General features: G+C 30.4%; 1 protein-coding gene, 1 long non-coding RNA gene and 1 pseudogene across 3 annotated transcripts; 1 reads left to right on the top strand and 2 right to left on the bottom strand.

Moving 5' to 3' along the window:
- Positions 1-1,961, top strand: LOC146920348 (uncharacterized). The gene has a single exon (XM_085713762.1). It carries the CDS (start codon positions 890-892, stop codon positions 1,688-1,690), a length of 801 nt encoding a protein of 266 aa, XP_085569888.1. The 5' UTR covers positions 1-889; the 3' UTR covers positions 1,691-1,961.
- A 13,002-nt stretch (positions 1,962-14,963) lies between these two features.
- Positions 14,964-15,829, bottom strand: LOC146920347 (RING-H2 finger protein ATL8 pseudogene; annotated as a pseudogene). Its single transcript, XR_015011746.1, has one exon. The product of XR_015011746.1 is annotated as an RING-H2 finger protein ATL8 pseudogene (transcript).
- A 2,974-nt stretch (positions 15,830-18,803) lies between these two features.
- Positions 18,804-19,375, bottom strand: LOC146920346 (uncharacterized). The gene is made up of 2 exons (XR_015010720.1): positions 19,211-19,375; positions 18,804-19,130 (listed from the first exon to the last, which is right to left on the bottom strand). It is a non-coding gene; the product is annotated as an uncharacterized LOC146920346 (long non-coding RNA).
- Positions 19,376-21,269: the final 1,894 nt, after the last annotated feature.

Genomic DNA, 21,269 nt, shown 5'->3' with positions numbered 1-21,269 from the left:
GACCGGCCAAGTCTTTGTTTCTGTTCGAGAGAGATGGGAGAGAAAGAGTGGAGATCTTTTTGCTTCCCATCACTTTCGTTTCCCTTCCCAGCTAGCATCATCTAATCCATCTCCAAACCTTGTTTTTCTGCACCGATTCACCATGCCATCAGTGATAATTCCATGGGAATGCCTAATTGATTCAGATCATTTACCAACACTTCAACATAACACAAATCAATCCAACTCAGATTTAGCTAACCCTAAACCCAAATCATAAATTAACACCACCAAACCTGTAATCCCTGGGTTATGTTTGCAAGAAAATATGCAGATTTCAAACTTCACATCAAAAAATGTCCAGCCCAAGCCAAACCCGTTTCAACCTAGATCTTTTGCCCAGGCTGTCTCAAATAACCTCTGTGACATCCCTTCATCACAGCTACCCCAACCCGTTCTGATCAAAGGAGACAACTTATCAATAGCAATTCAAGAAGAGGAATACACGGCAGGTATGGATGCTTGTAAATATAATCTTCACACCAGAGTTTTATGGCCAAAAGGTGCTACACCTCTCACAGTTTATGCTATGCGAAATAGTTTATCAATCTTATGGAAAAATCTAGGTAAGTGGGGTGTTTCTTCCATATGGAAGGGTTATTATGAATTTATATTTACCAGCCTAGAAGGTGAGGGTGAGATCGATTCCTTCCTGGAATCTCAACCCTGGTATTTTGAAACTCTTTGAGTGGTCTAAGGACTTTCACCTTAGTATGCAAAACAGTTCCAATGCTCAAGTTTGGGTTAAGTTACATGGCCTTTCTGAGGAATATTGGCGTCCTAATTTTTTTTTGCTATTGCTAGTAGTGTTGGGACCCCTATTTGTACTGATTTTGCCTCAACAAAGCCTATGATAGATAGGACATTTGGTCAATATGCTAGGGTGTTAGTTGATATGGATGTCACAAAGGAGCTTAGATATAAGGTTCTTGTTGAAAGAAAGGATTTTGCTTTCTTTGTGGAACTGGAATATGAAAATTTGCCTGATTATTGTATTCATTGCAAGAAAATTGGTCATTATGTGGAAATCTGCAAGTTTGTTAACAAAGAACCGGTACATGAAAAGATTGAACCATTAAGGCAATGCTATAAGGCACCAAAAAAGATACATGTTCAAGTGAAAGATGGAAGGAATCAGGGGAAAGTGGCAGAGGATCCCATTATTGTGGAAGAGGCATGTCAAACTGATGTCCCTGTTGGAAATGAGGACCCTCTTCTAAGCGATATGATAAGGTCTAAAGAGATGGGTGCGACTACTCATGTGGTAGATGCCATCAATCTTGTGGCAGAGACTGATATTGGAACTCTTCCTGTGCAGCTTGTACAAGTGGGAGACTCCTTAGATCATGATTATCAGATGACTGAGGAACATAACAGAGACCAACACTTTCCTGATATGTGTATAACTGGTCCTTGGTGTGATGTTGTGACTGATTTAGATTACTGTCAAGATTCCACCAACAGTGATCTTGAGCAGGAGTTTGGATCTGATAGGAGGCAACTAGCCCTAGTTGCTCCACCCATTCTTGCTGCGGTTCAAAGAGATATGGATTTTCTTAGACAATTTTGGGATAATATGGCTGAATTTGATGCCGATCAACAATTTCAAATGGTTGTCTCAAAGAAAAAGAAGAAAATTCAAAAGCAGTAGGCAGAAGCTAGCAAGGGGCCTTACCCTACAAGGCTGAGGGTAAGTACTTTTAAAGGTTTTCAATTGAAGCTCTAATCTCTCTTTCTATCGTTTTTTTGTCTCTTTGAGGGTTTTGGTTTATGTCCCCCCTCTTTTTTGTACTTTATTTTCTTTTAATTTATATATATCTTTTGGGTGTGGCAGTAGGAGACCCCTCTGCCTCACCTTTCGCTTAAAAAAAATAGTTTATAGTGTTGATGTTGAAAGGAAGTTACCTATAATGATTTCATCACTTCATGCCTCCTTGTATTTCTTAATATGCTACTCTCAGCTTTGCCTTTAGATCCTATAAGGCTTAATAAAATGGCAATGCTTGGAAGAATTTAGGCATTAGTCCATTGGCAATGCTAATAAAATGGCAATGTTAGATACTTAAAAAAAGAGATATGGTAGTTTGAAATTAGATACACTTTTTTTGGACAGTCGCTAGAGTAAGTGTTGGTAGCAGCATAGCATGCAATCCAAGTGAACAAGTTGCCTGGAGATGTCATGTTTTGATAAGCCACAAAAAGTTTGGGAAAAGTAGGAAAAAAGAAAGAAAAAAAAGAGTAGGCAAAGTAACAAGTTATTGAGTCATCTCATCTCAACTTGATTAAAAAAATAACAAAAGGAGAAAGTGAAATGTAATTAAGAGTGACAACTGGATGTATATATGTAATCTCTAGCAATCTTAATTAGTGCTTTCAAATCATGTATCTAGTCTAGATAATTAAGGGTAAAATACTATTTAATGCTTTCCAAGTCTCAACTTTCCGCTTTACTACTTATATTTTCACACTAAAAAGAGAAAAGAGGTAGGATGTTAAATTAATTAGATAATTGCTCTACTCTTTTTCAAAATTGCTCATTTCTTTAATTCAACGGAAGTTAACTTACGTTCAACATTTTTCAGCAGTAGTTAACTCACGTTGACACTTTTAAGATCAATTGATCAGACTTAAAAAGTGATTGAACCGATCTAAAAAATGACAGCGTGAGTTAATTATCTCTGAAAAATGCCGAATGTAAATTAACTCCTGTTGGATCAAGGAAATGAACAACTTTAAAAGGGAAAAAATTATTCCAATTAGTTATATGTATATCCTATCAAAATCAAAAAATTGAAGATGCTACCAATTTATAAGCTTATATTATATAGTCCATTGAAGATGCCACCAATTATAAGCTTATATTATATAGTCCCAAATTAATTAATTAGAGAGGCCTTAAATTAGATTAGAATTGGGATAAATTTGGATAGGACCATATGGCAAAGGGTATCTTCACTTTTATTGTCTTTTAGCCCCATGAATAAAATAAAAACACATGCACCCCCTTTATTTCTACTTTTTGTCTTATCTTCTCTTTAAATTTGATTTTATTTTGATTCTTTGGACCATCAAAATATTTCCTTTTTCCTAAAGATACTTGTTTAAAATTGAAGACGATTTTGAAAAAAGATCCATATGGATAGTAGAAAAATCAAGCTTGCTTAGCAAGTTTGTCAGCAAAGTTTTAAATACCATCACTCTTGATTTGCAGTCCTTAATTTGTAGTATTAAAAGTAAGAAAAATTCTTTAATATTCGCAACAAGTTGTACTGTGAAATAAAACAAATAAAAATATTTACTTTTAAAATATGTTCATATGAAGTGACGAGATCTACATGCATTTTTCTCAATAAAAAAATAAATATTTAAAGAAATATTAAAAAAAGTGTTCATAACATTCTTCTTGACGTGATTCTTGTTAATGATGATAGACATAATTAAGTGCCTTACGAGTGATTAGTAAATAACGTGATTCCTTCCACCATGAGAATCCAATCCCGCAAAAGAAGGCAACATGTGTTGTGTGTTTGTTTGCAACAAAACAAAGAAAGAGAGCAGAGAGACACAGGAAGTTAGAAAACAACTGCGCTGCGCTGGTTGTTTATTTGGATAATTTAACAAGACAATGGTGGTTAGGAATGATTGGTTGGCTGACACGTAAGCTTTCCTTTTCATTCCTACGTTATCTTTTGCAATCTTGTGAGTAAGCATAATGTGATTAGACCATATACAATGGGAATTTTTTTTCAACTAGTATGGACACCCGTGCCAAGCACGGGCTAGAATTTCGTCATACTTAAGGGAAATGATATTGTGATGTATCAAATTTCATTTAAAGCTCAATATTGGATAAAAGAGTGCACGTTGAACCACAAATAAGTGACAAAATACATACTTAAGTCTTAAAATTTTGGATGAAAATGCGGTATCACTCTTAATTGTGTGGTTGTTCTTTCCCAAATGTGTCAATCCACATCAATGTTGGCTCCCTATGGCCCAACAAGTGTATGATGTCCTGGTTTAACATTGTGGGGTAGCAGGATTGGTTCTTGGTGGCAGTGGCGGAGCCCTTCATGGGCTAGGGTGGGCCACGGCCCATCCGAAAAAATTAAAAATTAACGATCATAGGTTTATTTTGCGAGATTTTATACAATTTTGTGTCGGTTTTAGGTTTCGGCTGATCCAAATTCCCGCAAAGTTGTGTAGTGGCCAACCCGAAAAATTTAAATAATTGAATTATAGGTCTATTTTGCGAGACTTTAAACAATTTTTCAACGGTTATAGTTTTCCACAGTTTCAAAAGTGGCATACTTGATTTTTGTGATGCTTATACTTAGCATGTTAGCGGAGACTTATAGACCTTCGAATTTGCATGAGTTTCAAATCTCCCGCATATTATCCTGTGAACTGAAAATTCTCCCAGTTAACAGTTGTAATGTACAAAAAAAAATTTCATAATTTATAGTAGTTGTTAAATATCTAATTATTTAAGTATTCATCCTAACTTTTTAGTCAAACTCCGTCATTTCAATTTCGTACTTAATGCTTATTACAACTTTAATTTGTGTTTATATATTGGAATTAATTTTAGTGGCCCACCCAAGTTTTTTTTTTTGCTCCGCCACTGCTTGGTGGTGGATCACGACCACGAAGAGTCCAACACTTAATGGAGAGATGTTAGTGTGTATGAAGAGTAGATGTTGAAAAACATATAAGTAAGTTGACTCATATACTTAATGCCTTAAGATTTTAGAGGAAGATGCGATGTCAATCTCACTTGTGTGGTTGCTCTCAGCCAAATATCATGATATAATTCATTGTAGGCTCCCTCAAAACATTAAGATGAATTATTTGGTTAGTTTTAAGATGTCATTTGTTTAATTTTTATACTCAATTAAATATTTTGGATTTGAATCGTTTTCATGCAACATTTTTTAATCAATCTCTATTTTTTAAATTCCTTCACTTTTGGTCTTTGTTGGAATTTGACCAAATAAAAACGCAGATGTATTATGCTGAGTTGACAAAATACGTGCTTATTATATATTTTTAAATGATGTGGCATTTTTTTGAATTGCTTGTTATCAAGTCAAAGATTTTAATTTTCAGCAATGTAAAAACTTTCTTTAAAAAAAATCGAATTTGATTTAAAATTATATTAAAAAACTATTCAAATCCTGACCCAAAAAAAAAAAAACTATTCAAATCATGTAATATCTGTATTGAAGTCACAATTTTGCTTTTAGCAGTCAAAATTAAAGCGAAGTACTAATAAAGATATAGTGAAATTAATGAAATTTTAACTATTTTTAACAAAATTAATTAAATCTTATTAATTATCTTGATTGTGGAGATCATCATATTGTGGGTCATAAGAAGAAGGTGTATTAATATTACTTTATGAATCACGAATCTTTTATAACCAATTTAATTGTACCAATAAATTACTTCCAAATTAAAAATGGTTATAAAATCAAAAACAAATACAAAAATAACAATTGACTAAAAATAGATGAAATGCCTATCTTAAACATTCCATCTAGCTTTCCTAAATAAATTAAATAAAAAAAACATTTCATTTATCTACCAAAAGTTATTTGTTTTGTACTCCATTTTACTCTAAACTTCAAAAGAAAAATCTTAAAATCATAAAATAGATTGAAAGAAAATAAGAAGACAAAAAATACGAAGTTTGTTCATGACATATTTGCAATATGTTGCATAATTTTGGCAATGAATCATGCAGAGAAAGATAAATAAAAAAAATCATTCTAAACTTCCGAAAAAGCAATAAAAAATTAACCTTTGACTCAAATCGATGAACAAAATACAAAAACAATAATAAAGTGTCAGAAACATATATAGATGATTTGAGGCTTGTCACACGATACATAGTGAACAAATCGAATTCAAACAACACCAACAATATGAGAATGAGAATAAGATAACTAAAAAAATGTAAGCTTAAAATAAAATAGAAATTTGGACAATACTTATGAAAAATTGTAATGCAATTCGAATTGGTGTGAAAATTTGGAATCTCAAAGGAAATATTTATAGCTAAAGACACAGAAAAATTTGCGAGTATTTAGGGATTAAAAAACAATAAAAGAGGATGAAAGTGGTTATATTTGTACGTGGTAATAGAAATCATTGATATATATTCTAATTGCTACGTCATGCATTTCTTCTTTTCTCTTGATTGACTTCCATATCCAAAATAAAGATTCAGTCAAAAACAAAAGAAATAAACACCAAAAGACAAATTTAAAAGAGAATATGACTAAGAAAATATAAACAAAAGAAATCACAATAAAAAGTAACATAAGAATAAGAAATGTTAAACAAACAATAAAACAATAAGAAATAAACAAATAAAGGAAAATAGAATGGGTTGAAAGCAATGATTTTTTCTGGGAGGAAGATGTAGATGAAAATAAAGAAAAATAAATCATATATATATAGGAAAAAAATCATGACATGATCAATTTTGATTGGCTCATGAAAAACAAATGAGTCATGATTCATTTTGATTGGCTAATATAAAATAAATGATTCAAGATCCATTTTTATTGGTTGATAGAAAAACATTAAATGAGAAGAAGGATGTGAAGATGCCATGTGTACTATAACTTTTGATGAAGGCTTTTGTATTATACTAGCATGGACACCCGTGCCAAGCACGGGCTAGAATGTCGTTATATTTGATGGAGGGAATATTGTGATGTATCAGGTGTTACTTAAAATTTTAGATGGAGTTTTGGTTGTATCATTATCACTTGTGTGGTTTCTCTTTATCCAAATTGTCGATCTACATCAATGTAGGCTCCCACAGAAAGCCCAACGGTAGTATCACATCCGGGTTCGACGTTGTGGGGGATCGAGAGTTGTTCTTGGTGGTGGACTACAAACACAAAGATCCTAACACTTAATGGAGAGATGTTAATGTCTCAAGTGTGAGTTAAAATTCCGTATTGTATGCAAGAGTAGATGTGAGAAACATATAAGTGAAATGACTCATATACATAATGCCTTAAGACTTTGAAAGAAGATAGGATGTGAATCTCACTTCTGTGATTGATCTTAGCTTAATGTGATAATACAATCCATTGTAGGATCCTAGCCTAATGTGATGATTTGTTTCGTTATTTTTTGAGTGTCATTTGTTTAATGTTTCATCTTAAATTTTAGTTTTTGAATGTGATTAGCTTTCATGCACAAAAAAAAAAATAACCTTTGTCATTTCAAATTCCTTCAGTTATGGTATTTCATGGGATCTTGCAATAGAAAAATGTATATGTATGATGAGTTGACAAAATACATATTCGTTAGACATTTTAAATAGATGTACATATTTTCAATAAATCTAATATTTTGGTAGCATAATTGCCCAGTAATATTCAACTTCTTCAACAAATCCATAAAATCACTAGCAATTCATTATGTTTCCTATGCTCTCACGAATAAAACGCACACTCCTTATTTTTTTTTCTTTTCACTCCTATGCTCAAATGGGTCCAAAGTTTGAGCAAGTATCCCTCGCTCTTGTTAAAGTGAAAACGAACCAAACTGAATCGATGGTGTATGGTTTGGTTCGACCAAAACTACATTTAAATAAAAGAGGAATTCCCTCAAAAAAAATAAAAGAGGAATTTTTTTCTTCAAATGTTTGTATTTATTTAATACTGAAAATAAAATATATGCAATTCCGTGAGAACATATAATTCAGAAATAAAGTTGCAATAAAAATTTAGATTTTTTTTAGCAAAATTCAGAAATAATCATAGTAATAAAATTCAAAAAAACTTTTGCAACGTAAGAATCTAGAATATGTCAAAAAAGAAACTTAAGAATCCAGAAGAGAAGCTCTAACAAAGAAAAATGAAACCCTAATTCAAAATTCTTATTATGTAACACTAATCCAAACAACACAAAGAAGAAAAATAAACAAAAGCCTTAAAAAGACTAAAATATACACTTATTACATATGATTCGTGGTATAAAATGTGTAAATGACAAATTACCAAAAAAACTAAAGTTTGGCCCTGACATTTAATATAGGATGCGCGGCCTTGAACTGAATATATAGATAGGAAACTACTTTGTTCTCAATATTATAAAGGTCTCTGCAAAATAATGAACACATTGTAAACAAAACCGATAAAAGAAATTTCAATAATGTTGAGTTTCCTCCCAATTAGAAGAAACACAACCAAACTGGAAGGAACTAAAGTCGATTAAACTGAGATATACTTTAGTTATAAATCCGATAAGTTCTTTGTAAATTTGAGGAACATTGAGTAGCAATATGGTCATCCACAAACAAATATATGGGAAAATAAATATGTTACATTAATAGCAAAAGAAATTTAATGAATAAGATCATATCGTTATATGATGAAAATAATGTCTCAAATGAAGCATTTTCAAAAATGATATATAGTAGACAATTATTTGGAACAAAATATAAATCATGAGAGAATTGGAACAAAATATAAATCATGAGAGAAGATTCAAGATCCCTTTCGTTTATGCCTTTCTTCAGCTTCAAAATCAATTTCTCAACAAATTATTTGATAACTAACATTCTCCCTCTTATTTTCTCCTGTACAGCTAAAAATCCAACTATTAGCAATAAAATCCTAAACCATGGTCACAAACCATGATGAAGGGGAACAGTCTGATGCAATCAACAATAAAATTTGATGAAATTGTAGGAACTAAAGGTGTTCTTGATCTTCTTACCGTTCTCAAAACCATTTTTGAAAAATAGTAATAGTGATGAGAATAGGATGGGAGATAAAGATCTGAGCTATTTTATTTCCTTTTTGTGACAAAAAGAATCATTACCTTTCACTATTTTATTTTGGTTTTAATTTGATTTTTTTTTTGGTCAGGTTTTAATTTGATTTTAATAGGTGAGAAACAATTCAACGATAGTCTTGAATTAGACCAATTGTCAACATTCTTTTTTAGGACTGTTATAATTGTTGAATAATTTGAATTTAATTTCATTAATTGGCAGTTGATAGTTTCTTGTTTGATTTTTTTATGGGCAGTTTCTTGTTTGATTTGATATCAGGCAATTAAATTTCTAGATATCATTTTGATCATAATATTAAATCGAATGATTTCTTAAAATAGAGGCAGTATATGGAAGTATGTGTTGAGACTGAAATACCAGGTGCTAAGCATATACCATGTAATGGAAATTTGAATTTTTCTAGCATTAATTAGCCTGACATTAATTAGAATGAGACTATAACATGCCACATGTACTTTTGAATGAAAATGGTTTCACTTGTTTATATTGTAGATGTAGATGTAGATTGTAGATGTAGATAAGGATACGGATAGAGATATTGATAGTTCAGCCGAGATTGTTGTCTTTTTTTTAATATAATTTTAAAATAAATAAAAAAATATGGGTATGAAATAAAGGCAAATAAATATTATCGATGTTGATGAGTGACTCAAACAACCATAAGTATGTGTTTTATCATGCAATTTGTAAAAAAATTAACAAAGAAGTTTGAGTATGTGTTGATGGCAGAAATAAATAAATATGGGGAGATAAAAATGGAATGATTGATTAGGTGATAAAGAGTATTTGATGCATGTGAACTAATTTATCAAATGAAATGAATGAATGAGATTTGATGTTAGAATAATTTATGTGAAATAATATATATCAACGCCATGTTTAGTGAAAATGAGTGATTGACAATAGAAACAAAATAACTTAATAAATTAAATCAGTTCTTTTGAATAGGAGCAAATGAAAATAATAAAGAAAATAGTGAGGTTTAGATAAAATTCATTGAAAAAAAAACTAAAATAAATTTTCTACATTTTCGCAGGGGTCGGTCTTGTTCTACAACATACATGAATAGTTTGCACCACAAAAATGTAAGATAAAAATATAATATCTTGAGAACTATCAACTAATATGTTACCCAAAAATACTTGAGAATTCTCTGTTTTTTTTAAGGAAGAATTCTCTTTTATATGCACAACTTCAACGTTGGAAGAACAAAACATTGACATGCCTTTCACATATCTCTCATTATTAATAGTGGCAAAAAAAAATAGTTTTGGAATGAAGAAATCTGATTCAAAACGTCTTTCAATTACGTCGCTTCAAATTAATAGAAAAATAATGAAATTCATTAAAACGTGAAGCAAACTTTTTCAAAAGGTGTAAATATATATGGGGATGAAAACCCTAAAATTAACAGAGCCGGCAGCTAAACCTATAAAAGGGAATCAAAATTCGGAAGGAAAAAAATGGTACCTAAATCAATTTGATAATAATGAAATCAATAAAATTGAATTGGTCAGGAGGTAAAAATATTTGCATTTCAAATAAATGATATTATAAATAATTTGTACGAAAGGAAGATGCATATACAAATGATGAAAGACAAATTGACTAAATATAGGAAAAAAAACTCAAGACTGGCTAACTTAATATGATGATGTGTTGATTACAATTTGATTGGATGATAATTAAGAATTATGTACCAACATGTAATTGGTACATATCTTGTCATAAGCCGTTAGAACTCGAGGGTATCATAGGATGAATATGTGAATTTGAACAAAATACATGGATATATACAACATGTAGCGGAGTAATATCATAAATTGAATCAATTTTTGAAATTAGAGTGATGAAAAAAATATGTTAAGAAGAAAAGTGTTTCAATAAAATAAAAGAGAGATTTTGAGAATAATTTTAAAATTTTAGTATGAATTCTAAATGATGTGAAGATGTTTGAGACGGACAAACAATATTTATAGGAAAAAAGAAGCAAGTAAGTCACATCAATTATGCCATTAATTTAGTAATGAAATTAGTAACACATTAAATAGCAAAAATAATTTGAATAAAATATTCCATTTATTTTTTTTGTCATTATAAGTCTTTTAGTCAACTTGCATAATCATGTTAATTACATAAGTCTTGCACAAATCACATAATATGTACCAATTACACAAAACATTAAATGCACCTTTCAATATAAGGATGCCATGTGTACTATCAAAATAAAATAGTGCAAATATATATAATAGAGATAACCTTCAACACCCACTTTTTCAATTCCCAACACTCCACATCATTTTCTCTCTCTTAATTCAACACCCATTCAATTTTTACCACTCCAATGGTAAACATTCAACACCCTACCCCATCACTTTTTATTTCTTATTCTTATTTAATTTTTGTTTTTATAATTACATAAAATTATAATTATCGATTATAATTAAATTAAAATAATACAATTAACAATTTATTTTTTAGTTTTTTTTGGAAAAACAAAATTTTGTAAAATAATTTATTTTTATTTTCTTAACTTAAAATGCAATACAACAAACTAAGCACGCGACACACAATTAACTTAAGAGAGTGAAAAACTTGGTTTTTTTTCTGTGTCCAAATCAAATGATCCAAGTCTCTATTTGTAGAGAAAAAAAAATCACGAATTTTGGTAAAAAAAAAAATTTAAAAAATTATTTGCAATGAAATAATTGAGTCCAAATTATTAAGAAGATAAAAATCCAAGCAGCCAATCGTAACATGCCAAGTGTCACAGCTTTATGAATTTCTCTTTCTCTCTCCGCAGAAAACTTCTCCCACGCTCCCTGTCTGCGCGTGCATGCCACGCGCCATTTTCAGTCCAATGCAAGCTTGCCACGTGTCCTCCCGGTCAGATATTCAACATGTTTAACTCTTTCATCACCTCTCTCCTCTTCTCTCATTTTCAATAACCCCCTACAATGGTTTCAACATGTTGAATATGACATTCAACAAGCCATTGTAAATGGTCTCCGTTCCTTTTTAAGTGTCACTTTTGGAGAAATTTTTTGTTTCTATTTAACTGTCACTTTCAAAGTTCAATGCAACAATAAATGTTGTTTTACCAACATTACCCTTAGTTATTTATTGTGGAGAGAGAAATATATGAAATAAGATATTAAATGACTAAGGCTATTATAGTAAAAGTATAGATTATTGTATAAGAAAAAGTAACATTTATTGAGTGTCTTGGTTTGTGTAAAATGTTAAAAAGTGACACTTAAAAAGGAACGGAGAGAGTATTACTAAATAAAGACGTGATTGTCTTTAATGTCCCTTGACGTGACATAACAACAGTAAAACTTTTATTTCATTTGTGCTTCATAAATATCTATAAACAACAAAGATATTCGATAATTTATGGGATATGGGACATGCATGATGAGAGAAAAAAGTTGTTTTCACATGAGATGAAATTGAGTGGTAAATAATTAAATTCTATTATTTGGATCGATGAAATATTATAGAATTGATAAAATAATAAAATTACATGTCTTCACTTATACAATTTAAGGCATGTATTGACTTATTTGATAAGAAACCTAAGATAGCCCACAAATTCAAAATAAATACTACTACCTCCGTCCCAATTTAATTGACACAATTTTGTTTTTCACACATATTAAGAAAAATGTATAAATAAAGGGGAAAGTGGAATATATTGTATTGGGAATGATAAAAGTAGTATTATTTAGTGTTATATTGTATTGGGAATGATGAAAGTTGTATTGAAAATTGAAATGAGTCAGTTATTTTGGGACACTTTTTTTTAGAAAATGAGTCAGTTATTCCGGGACGGAGGGAGTAGTAAATAGCTAGGTCTTGAGTATCATTACATGTAATATAACTTTTAAAATGATAAAATTGCTTAGTACCGATGCACTCGTTAAGCGAGCTGACATGCTAGCTCAGTGAATTGCTCGGAGAGCTGAAGTCCAAGCAAGAACAGAATCCGTTAACGTTCAACGAATTATAGCGGTTTAGTGATATACATAGATGAGTTGATAGTGACTTCAAGATGAAGAAATCACATTTAACTCAACAAGCATACAATTCGCTCATCGAATTGTCACTTACACCAAACTATTAAAGGACACCTCGGTTGCAGTTTTTGTCAATCCATCATGATTATAATTAAGTTTAAATCACGATTCTTCAAACTTTTGATACATCGTCATCTTATTTCTATCTCCTGTTATAAGTTACCACAAACGAGTGCGTTAAGGATACTCGTTAATGACCCATTATGTATTCAATGTCTTTCTCATATTAATGGTAAATTGAGCGGTACACGTTATTGTACTTAAGCTTCATAACTTTCCCTAGTTAAAATGAATCAATGCCTTGCGTTACTGTGTGAGTTGAGTCTCTTCACAGTTCTATTCCAACTTTAATAGTATTTCGGATATTTTCCAATTGAACATTAACTCTTTAGTTATGATTTCTAATTGATGTCGTGTCAAATTGGTATTCAATTTAGATCTCAGAAAGATCTTTATGATAAATGAATTTGTACTTTTATTATATTTTATCATTTCAATTCATTTTTGATACATATTTAATTTTAAATCATTTAACTTTCTTTTACCAATTAAATCATTTAACTTGTTTAAAAGAGATAATTTTTCCCTTCAAAAAAAGACATAGTTTTGTTTGAATTAAGAAAAAGATAGTTTCTGAAAAATAGAAATAAACATAATTAAAGTATAAATATCAATTTTTTTTTAACAACATACATATCAACTCTTCTAATTCATGTCTTTGAATTAAAAAAATAAAATGAAAATGCACGATAAACATCTCAAATATGTTGAAAGCTCCTCGTTGTCACGTATCATTTCCGACGTTTTAAGAATATTACTCTATTAAACAAAAGAAATAGGAGACAAATAGCACTTAGGGGAACAATTGATACGAAATCCAAACAAAAACGGTCAAGGGTACTCAACATCTACCCTATTAAAAATCTTTTCAAAAAACTCAATGGAGTAAAACTAGAGGAATCGAAAATGAGCACCATTGAACAAAACAAACATCAACAAAGTCAAGATTTAGTATACTCATTATCTATTACAATATAAAGGTTCTAAAATACAAGTAGGAGTAAACTTCAACCAAATTTGTCCATTTTGATGAAGACCAATAAAGACCATTCCCTTCCTATAAATATAAATAATGAAAAACTGCATGTTATAGACCTATATGAGACTCCAACCCCTACGATATACAGTAAGATATACTCCCTCCGTTTCAAAATGAGTGTCGCTTTAGGCTTTGGCACACAGATTAAGAAATGGAATGAAATAATCATTGGATACAACGCTTTTACTAAACTGTCCTTACTTTATTAGAAAAAGACAAACTTAAAGTTGCATTGAAAATTGTGTGAGAGAAAAGTTTGAGAGGGTAAAGTTGGAAGAAAAAAATTAAAGTTGTATTGGAAATGTAAAGCGACATTCATTTTGAAACAAATTTTTTTAGCTAAAGTGACACTCATTTTGAAACGGAGGGAGTATAAAAAAGGAGAAATGATATTTGTACAACCATTTTATGACAATTTACAACTTTTTCTCTCATACTCACATTATATTCTTACACTCTCTCTTCCTTTTTCTCTCTCCATTGTTTTTGACCAATGAAAAGAGAGAAAATGAAGGTTGTCAAATAGATTGTACCAAATGGTTGTTCAAATATCATTCCTCATAAAAAAAACTGCCCCTCTTAACAAATATACGCACTTGCCCGTATCTAAATATCTAATAAGATGAATAAATAAAATTTTTCCCATACTCTATAATATATGGTTAATTAAGACAATCCTTTACATTTTTATATTTAAATTAAAGTTACCTTTTTTATTAAAAAAATTAGTAGTTTCTATGCACAATGATAAACAACTTTTGTAGACATGCATCCAATTAAATCAAACAATGCAAGTCATTCACCAGTATTGAGTTTGAATATGTGATGTTAAAAAAATGCTACTAAATAAAATAAACTGCACACAAATAAGTAAGATAAAATAAAAAACTATACACGACAAGAAGCAGTACAATACTAAAAATTGTCCAAATTCAGATATCTTTTGATCATCTTGAAGGGTTAAGAAGGAAAAAAAGTACAAAAATTAAAATTTAAAAACCTACTAAATAAATACATACAAAAAAAAAAAAATACTAAAAGTTGTTTTCTCTTCTTTAAGGCAAGAACCCACTGTTTCCACTATGATTGTGATGTGCAGAGTTATTACTACAACTACTACTAACACCCCCACTATTACTATTTCCACCGACATTGCCATCTTCTGATTCTCTACCTTTCATCTCCGTTTCACTAACCACCGCAACTCCGGTAGCTTCACCTCCGGTCGCCGGAAACCTACCACACTTCTGACACCTCGTCACCGCCAGAATCTGTCTACAAGAAGGACAAGAAGAGTGTGACCCAAGCCATGTATCAATACAAGCCACGTGAAAACCATGTCCACACTGTGGAAGAACGCGGATCTCATCGCCGGCGGCGAAATCCGAGAGACAAATCGCGCATTCCGTTGTTGCTAACCATTTTCCAGGGTTGCTATCGACGTAAGAGAATTTGGGAAGTGATTGTAGAACTTTTTTCTTGAGACCTTTGTTAGCTAAAGCTTGTTGAGGTGAGTTTCCGGCACCGGAGTCTCGTCGGAGCCAAGCGCAACGAGCGACGGCGATGAGTCCTACAACGCATATTAAAGCACAGAGTAAAGCTGCGAGAATTACAACGAAATCTGATTCTATAGCTACGGCTTCCGGTGGCGGCGCCACCACTACGGTGGTGGGTGTGTTTTCCATTGAAAGGAGAATTCTTAGCGGTCGAGTCATGTTAACGAGAGCGAAAGTGTTTGATGAAATGTTTGAGTGAAAGAAAAAACGGAGAGAAGGTTTTGGTTTGTATGGGGTGTGGAATGAATTGTGGGCTTAAATAATAGGGGTAGGTATTAAATAGGTTGGTTGAAAGTGGTTTAGTTTTGATGATGATGATTTAAGAGAGAAAATATATTTGAGTTTTAGTGGGTTTGTTTAGGGATAAGGGATTAAGGGTTGTAAGAGGATTTGAGTCAAGATCATGACTAGAAGTTAGAGAGGGAGAGGGATAGGAAGGTTCATGGTAAGGTAGGGTATGGTATGGTACATAATTAAGTGGACCCTTATGAAGGCAAGTGGGTTAGGATGGTAAAGGGACAAAAATGGACATAAGCTAAAACATTTGCCCCAAGATGTTTTTTTTTTTTTTTTTTTAAAGAAATCAAAATAGAATATTATAAACCAACAGACTATCCCTTTAGTACAAGGTGTGCAATTTGCCCCAAGATGTTGCTTTCAATTTTCCTACCTTATTAATATTTCTTTTATGTTTTGCTTTCAAATTTCCTACCATATTAATTTAGCTTAAATAAAGTTTTATTCCTTTATTATCGGTAACAAATTAGAAGGTCAAAATTATGGATTGGTCAAAGTTTTTATCAAAAATATGCAATTAGAAATATGAGATCAAATTTACAATTTATCAAAATAAAAGGGTCAAAATCGCGTTAGAAACCTTCATTTAGTTTAGAAAATAAGTCCACATCGTTTGTCCTTAAAAAAAAAAAGTCCACACTGTTTCGATCATTTAATAGAACAAAATTTGGGGTTGATAACACAATTAGTTTATTCCTAAAAAAAAAAACACAACTAAATATTAATTTAACAACTAAATATTACTACCTCCGTCACTAATTATAGGACCCTTTTGAAAAAATAACGGGAATTAAGATAGTGGATATTTGTATTAAATATGTTTGTAATTACTATTGGTTTTACAATTTTATCCTTTAAGAGAGAGGGTTGGTTTATGTTTTCAACATGTTATTTATTGCTTATTGAAGAAAAAGATGTATAATAAATAGGGGCATGTATGTAAAGAAATAATTAATGTAGTTGGAAATAGCAAAGAGGTCTTATAAAAGGGACAAAAAAATTCTCAAAAGGGTCTTATAATTAGGGACGGAGGTAGTAATATTTATTATTAAAAATAAATAAAAAATAGAACAAAATTTGATCCTTATTTTTTTTGGTTATAGGTCAATTGTTAGGTTATAATTGATCCCTAAATTTTTAGTCTCTTGATTCGGACGATACCACTAAAATTGTTCCCCAGATTCTCTTCTTTATGGAAGCAAGTTATTTCCATTTGACCAACACGAGTTGCTTGTAGATTTACATTTACTAATTTATTCGATTTTTTTTACCAAATAACTTATCTCACTCACCAACCTGTCGGCTTTCCCTATGTTATTTTATATATATACATACAAACTATATACTCCCTCCGGTCACTATTATAAGCAAAAATCAACTTTTTAGGTTCATTCATTAAATGATGTATCTAGTCTATATTATTAACCAAATACATCATTTAATAAATGAACCTAAAAAATTGATTTTTGTTTATAATAGTGACCGGAGAGAGTATATGATAAATTGGTTTGGTTTTGAACTATAAATAATACATACTATGTAGATAACATGCAAGTCCCTATCAACTTAAATATAAACTATAAGTCAAAGAAATTTCAGTCGGTTCTAGAGAATACTAATACTAGAAAAGGGAGGGGTCTTTTTATGGGAGAATATTTTGATCAGTTTCTTCAGAAAAAGGTTACGTGGAGAATAAAAAAATATAAGTTTTGTATTCCAAAAAGTCATTTACATTTCATTAGTTTAAAAATGTTATAAAAATAGATGAGAAATTGGATTATATTTTGTCTTATTATTATTTTCTTTTGACGGTATTTTGTCTTATTTTTATCATTTACCGTATGAACGGAAGCTTTTCATCTCTTAAGATTATAAGAAAATAAATAGTAACGAGTTCTAAAGATACATGATTAAGAATCAAATACAGAAAGGGAAATGTTGGCAACACCGTCTTTAGCAGATACATTTCAACATACTTCTTTTATTTGTGCAAAATTTATATCGGATTCATATAATTATATGAATTTCAACAAATAAAAATATATAGTATGTTTTCCTTCAAAAAAAAAAAATACTCGTATATAGTATGTTAAAATGATAGTCACACTTATTTTAACATTCATTCTTTTAGTAGTTGAAATACATGTGAGTGACATCATTTTAAAAATAAATCTCACATAAATATTTTTAGCACATACTCCCTTTAGTATTAATTATAAACATATTTATAATTTTTAGACTCATTTGATAAATAATATATGTACTCTATAAAATAGATCACATACATCATTTATTGAATGAACCTAAAATATCAAAACTTGCTTATAATTAAGACCGAAAGGGAGTGTATTTCAACATACTCATTTTATTTGTGTAAAATTTATATTGGACTCATATAATTTAGTGTCGGCCATATGAATTTCAACAAATAAAAAAAAGTATGTAGAAATGTGGGTTAAAAATGTTAACAACACTCATTTTAATTTTGATTCTTTTATTGAATGAAATACACGTGGGTCACACCACTTTGAAAATAAATTTCACATAAAATATTGATATTCACATGTATTTTAATCAATAAAAAAATTAGTGTTAAAAATAGTGTGTTTAAATGAGTGTTTATAGCATTATTATAGAAAGTATATAGATGGCATCGTTCAAATAGAAAAGACAATTAAGAATCAAAACAAGGAGTGAATAGATTATAGACATTTGCTAATTATCGTTCAATTTTATACAAAATTTTCTTTTGAAAAAACTCAATAATTCACTAATCTTTTATGTCACGTCATCAATTAATACCACACATCATCATAGATAACACCTCTCAAAATTCATCATAGATAACATTTGAATCTAACATAGAGATGACTGTGTAATTGTAAAAAAATTACAAGCGAATAAGCAACTTGCCCTCAAATTTGTAATCATCGTTCAATTAATTCTTAATTTATTCATCATAAGATTGTATAATAGCATCACAATAAGTTAGACACTTTTTTTTTAAAAGAATAACTTTTTTTTTGAGAGACTTAAAAGAATAAGTTAAACACTTGCTTATTCAAACTTTACACTCTTATATATTTTCTTTCTAAATTCAATAATAATAAAATGAAAATAATGTTAATAATAGCATTGGACTCCTTTTGCATGCTAGCATTCGAAACCATGGATTAGATATTAAGCAAATCCATCAAAAGAATGCGAATCTCTACTTTGGGCAACTTTAGAAAAGCCTACCAATTACCAAGAATAAATATGTTCAATTTGATGCCACCATTATATTCATATCACTAAGTTTGATGCAGTATCTTACCCGCTAACAGCTTTGATTTATGTAATTAACAACTTGTTGATAGTTTGGAAAATAATGCTGATAATTTAATTAACCAAGATTAGCAACTTAATTAGCAAGTGGGTTTTGGCCCTTTTCGTGCTTCTTGGAAGAAAACATAAAGTATTGAGAGTTGTAATCTTTGGATTCTTTTAATAGTTAGTGTATTTTAGAAGATAAGGTGAACGTAACTATCAAAAAAGTAATAGTAATTTTAATAAATATATTTTAATAAATTTCATAATTTATTAGTATTATTTTATGTTTGAATGAGATTTTTAAGATAATGATGATGATGATGATGATGATAATAATATAAAGTATTGATTAAAGTGAACTTCTATAGAGTGGTGAATACATGATTCCATTTCGATTAATCACGTCTGTGTTTTTCTATAGAGAAATGATATATTGACAACCATTTTTTGACAACTTTTAGACAACTTTCTCTCTCATACTCATATGATGTTGTTATCCTCTCACTTCCTTTTTCTCTCTTCATTGTTTTTGACCAATAAGAAGTGAGAAAAACAAGGTTGTCAACAAAGTTGTCATCAAATGGATGTCAAAATATCATTACTCTTTTCTATAATATTATGATTATGATATATATTACTTTTTAATTAATAATTATAACTTTAATTTTAAAAGTGCATTATCTATTCTATTATACTTTCTACCTTATATTTCTTTCCACTCTATCAATTTTCTACTGTGATAAAAAGTGTAATGTTAAATCGAAAAGCCACATTACGTCTAGTTTAAACTGTGCTGTGACTGTAATCAACTATTCAGCTTCTAATAGTTTATTTTTTATTTTTTACCAAGAACAAACTAATACTCCATCCGGTCACATTTATAAGCAAAAAACAACTTTTTAGGTACATTGAATAATTAATGTATTCGGTCACATTTATGGGTTAGATACATTAATTGTTGGATGTACCTAAAAAGTTGTTTTTTGCTTATAAATATGACCGGAGGAAGTATAAGATTCTTTAAAAGAAAACAAATAATATGATGTGTTTTTAGAAGCAAAGGAATTTTATTACTTTGAGTATAAGTTAGTTAATATGTATTTTTAATTCAAAGTTTTGAATGGAGATGTATTGTCAAAATATTTTAGGGGTTTAGATCTTTAATCTTGTTACACTCGATGATCACTCAAACTTTTTCGACAAGTTACATAATTTAATTGTGAGTTGCTCATCTCACAACAATCAACAATGAGACTTAAGGAGGAATAGTACATTAATTTTAAGATTTTGAGTGTGCATATAGTGTCAAGATGTATTGGTTGTCAAATATTTAGTTTGTTGGAGTTATGTGGATGCTTCTCAAACTCTTTATTGAGCATGACTCATAGCATTGACAAGTGTGCAGAGTTGAACGAATGGAGCTAGTAACACATTTTCTTGAACTTGGTCCAAACGTTGAGCATGACTCATAGTATTGACAAGTGTGCAGCGTTGAACGAATGAAGCTAGGAACACATTTTCTTGAACTTGGTCCAAAAGTTTTTGTTAGGGCTGGAAATGAGTCGAGTCGAGCTGAACTCGTCTGAGCTCGACTCGACTCGATAAGAATTGGTTCGGCTCGAAACTCAACTCGAGTTCGATACGAACCTTCTGTTAAGCTCGAGTTCGGCTCTATCCTTGACAAAAAGGTTCGTATCGAACTCGAGTTGAGTTTCGAGCCGAACCAATTCTTATCGAGTCAAGTCGAACTCAGACGAGTTCGGCTCGACTCGACTCATTTCCAGCCCTAGTCAAGGATATGTGGGTTCAAAGGTAATGTTGTAATTTATACCATGCAAAATATTCAAATACAAGTTGTATATTTAAACTCTAATCTCTTACTAAATAATACAAAGGAACTACATATTCTCATGCAAACACAATTGATCAAATTTCGTTATCAATTATCATGTTTTTTTTTGTCAATAGTCTAGTGGTTAGCATTCACTTTTTAAAGTGAATAAGTGAGGTGTTCGAGGTTCGAACCTGATTCATACATATAACAATGCATTGTCTCAGTAAAC

The sequence above is a fragment of the Medicago sativa genome, chromosome 5, assembly GCF_051527215.1.
Source record: "Medicago sativa cultivar Bolivia chromosome 5, Bolivia_mono, whole genome shotgun sequence".
NCBI classification, from domain to species: Eukaryota; Viridiplantae; Streptophyta; class Magnoliopsida; order Fabales; family Fabaceae; genus Medicago; species Medicago sativa.
The sequence above is the reverse complement of the archived record's forward strand: the minus strand, read 5'-3'. Positions and strand labels throughout refer to the sequence as shown.

Bases quoted from the DNA above. Each gene is read 5' to 3' on its own strand.
- LOC146920348 (XM_085713762.1), top strand. From the start codon at position 890: ATGATAGATAGGACATTTGGTCAATATGCTAGGGTGTTAGTTGATATG.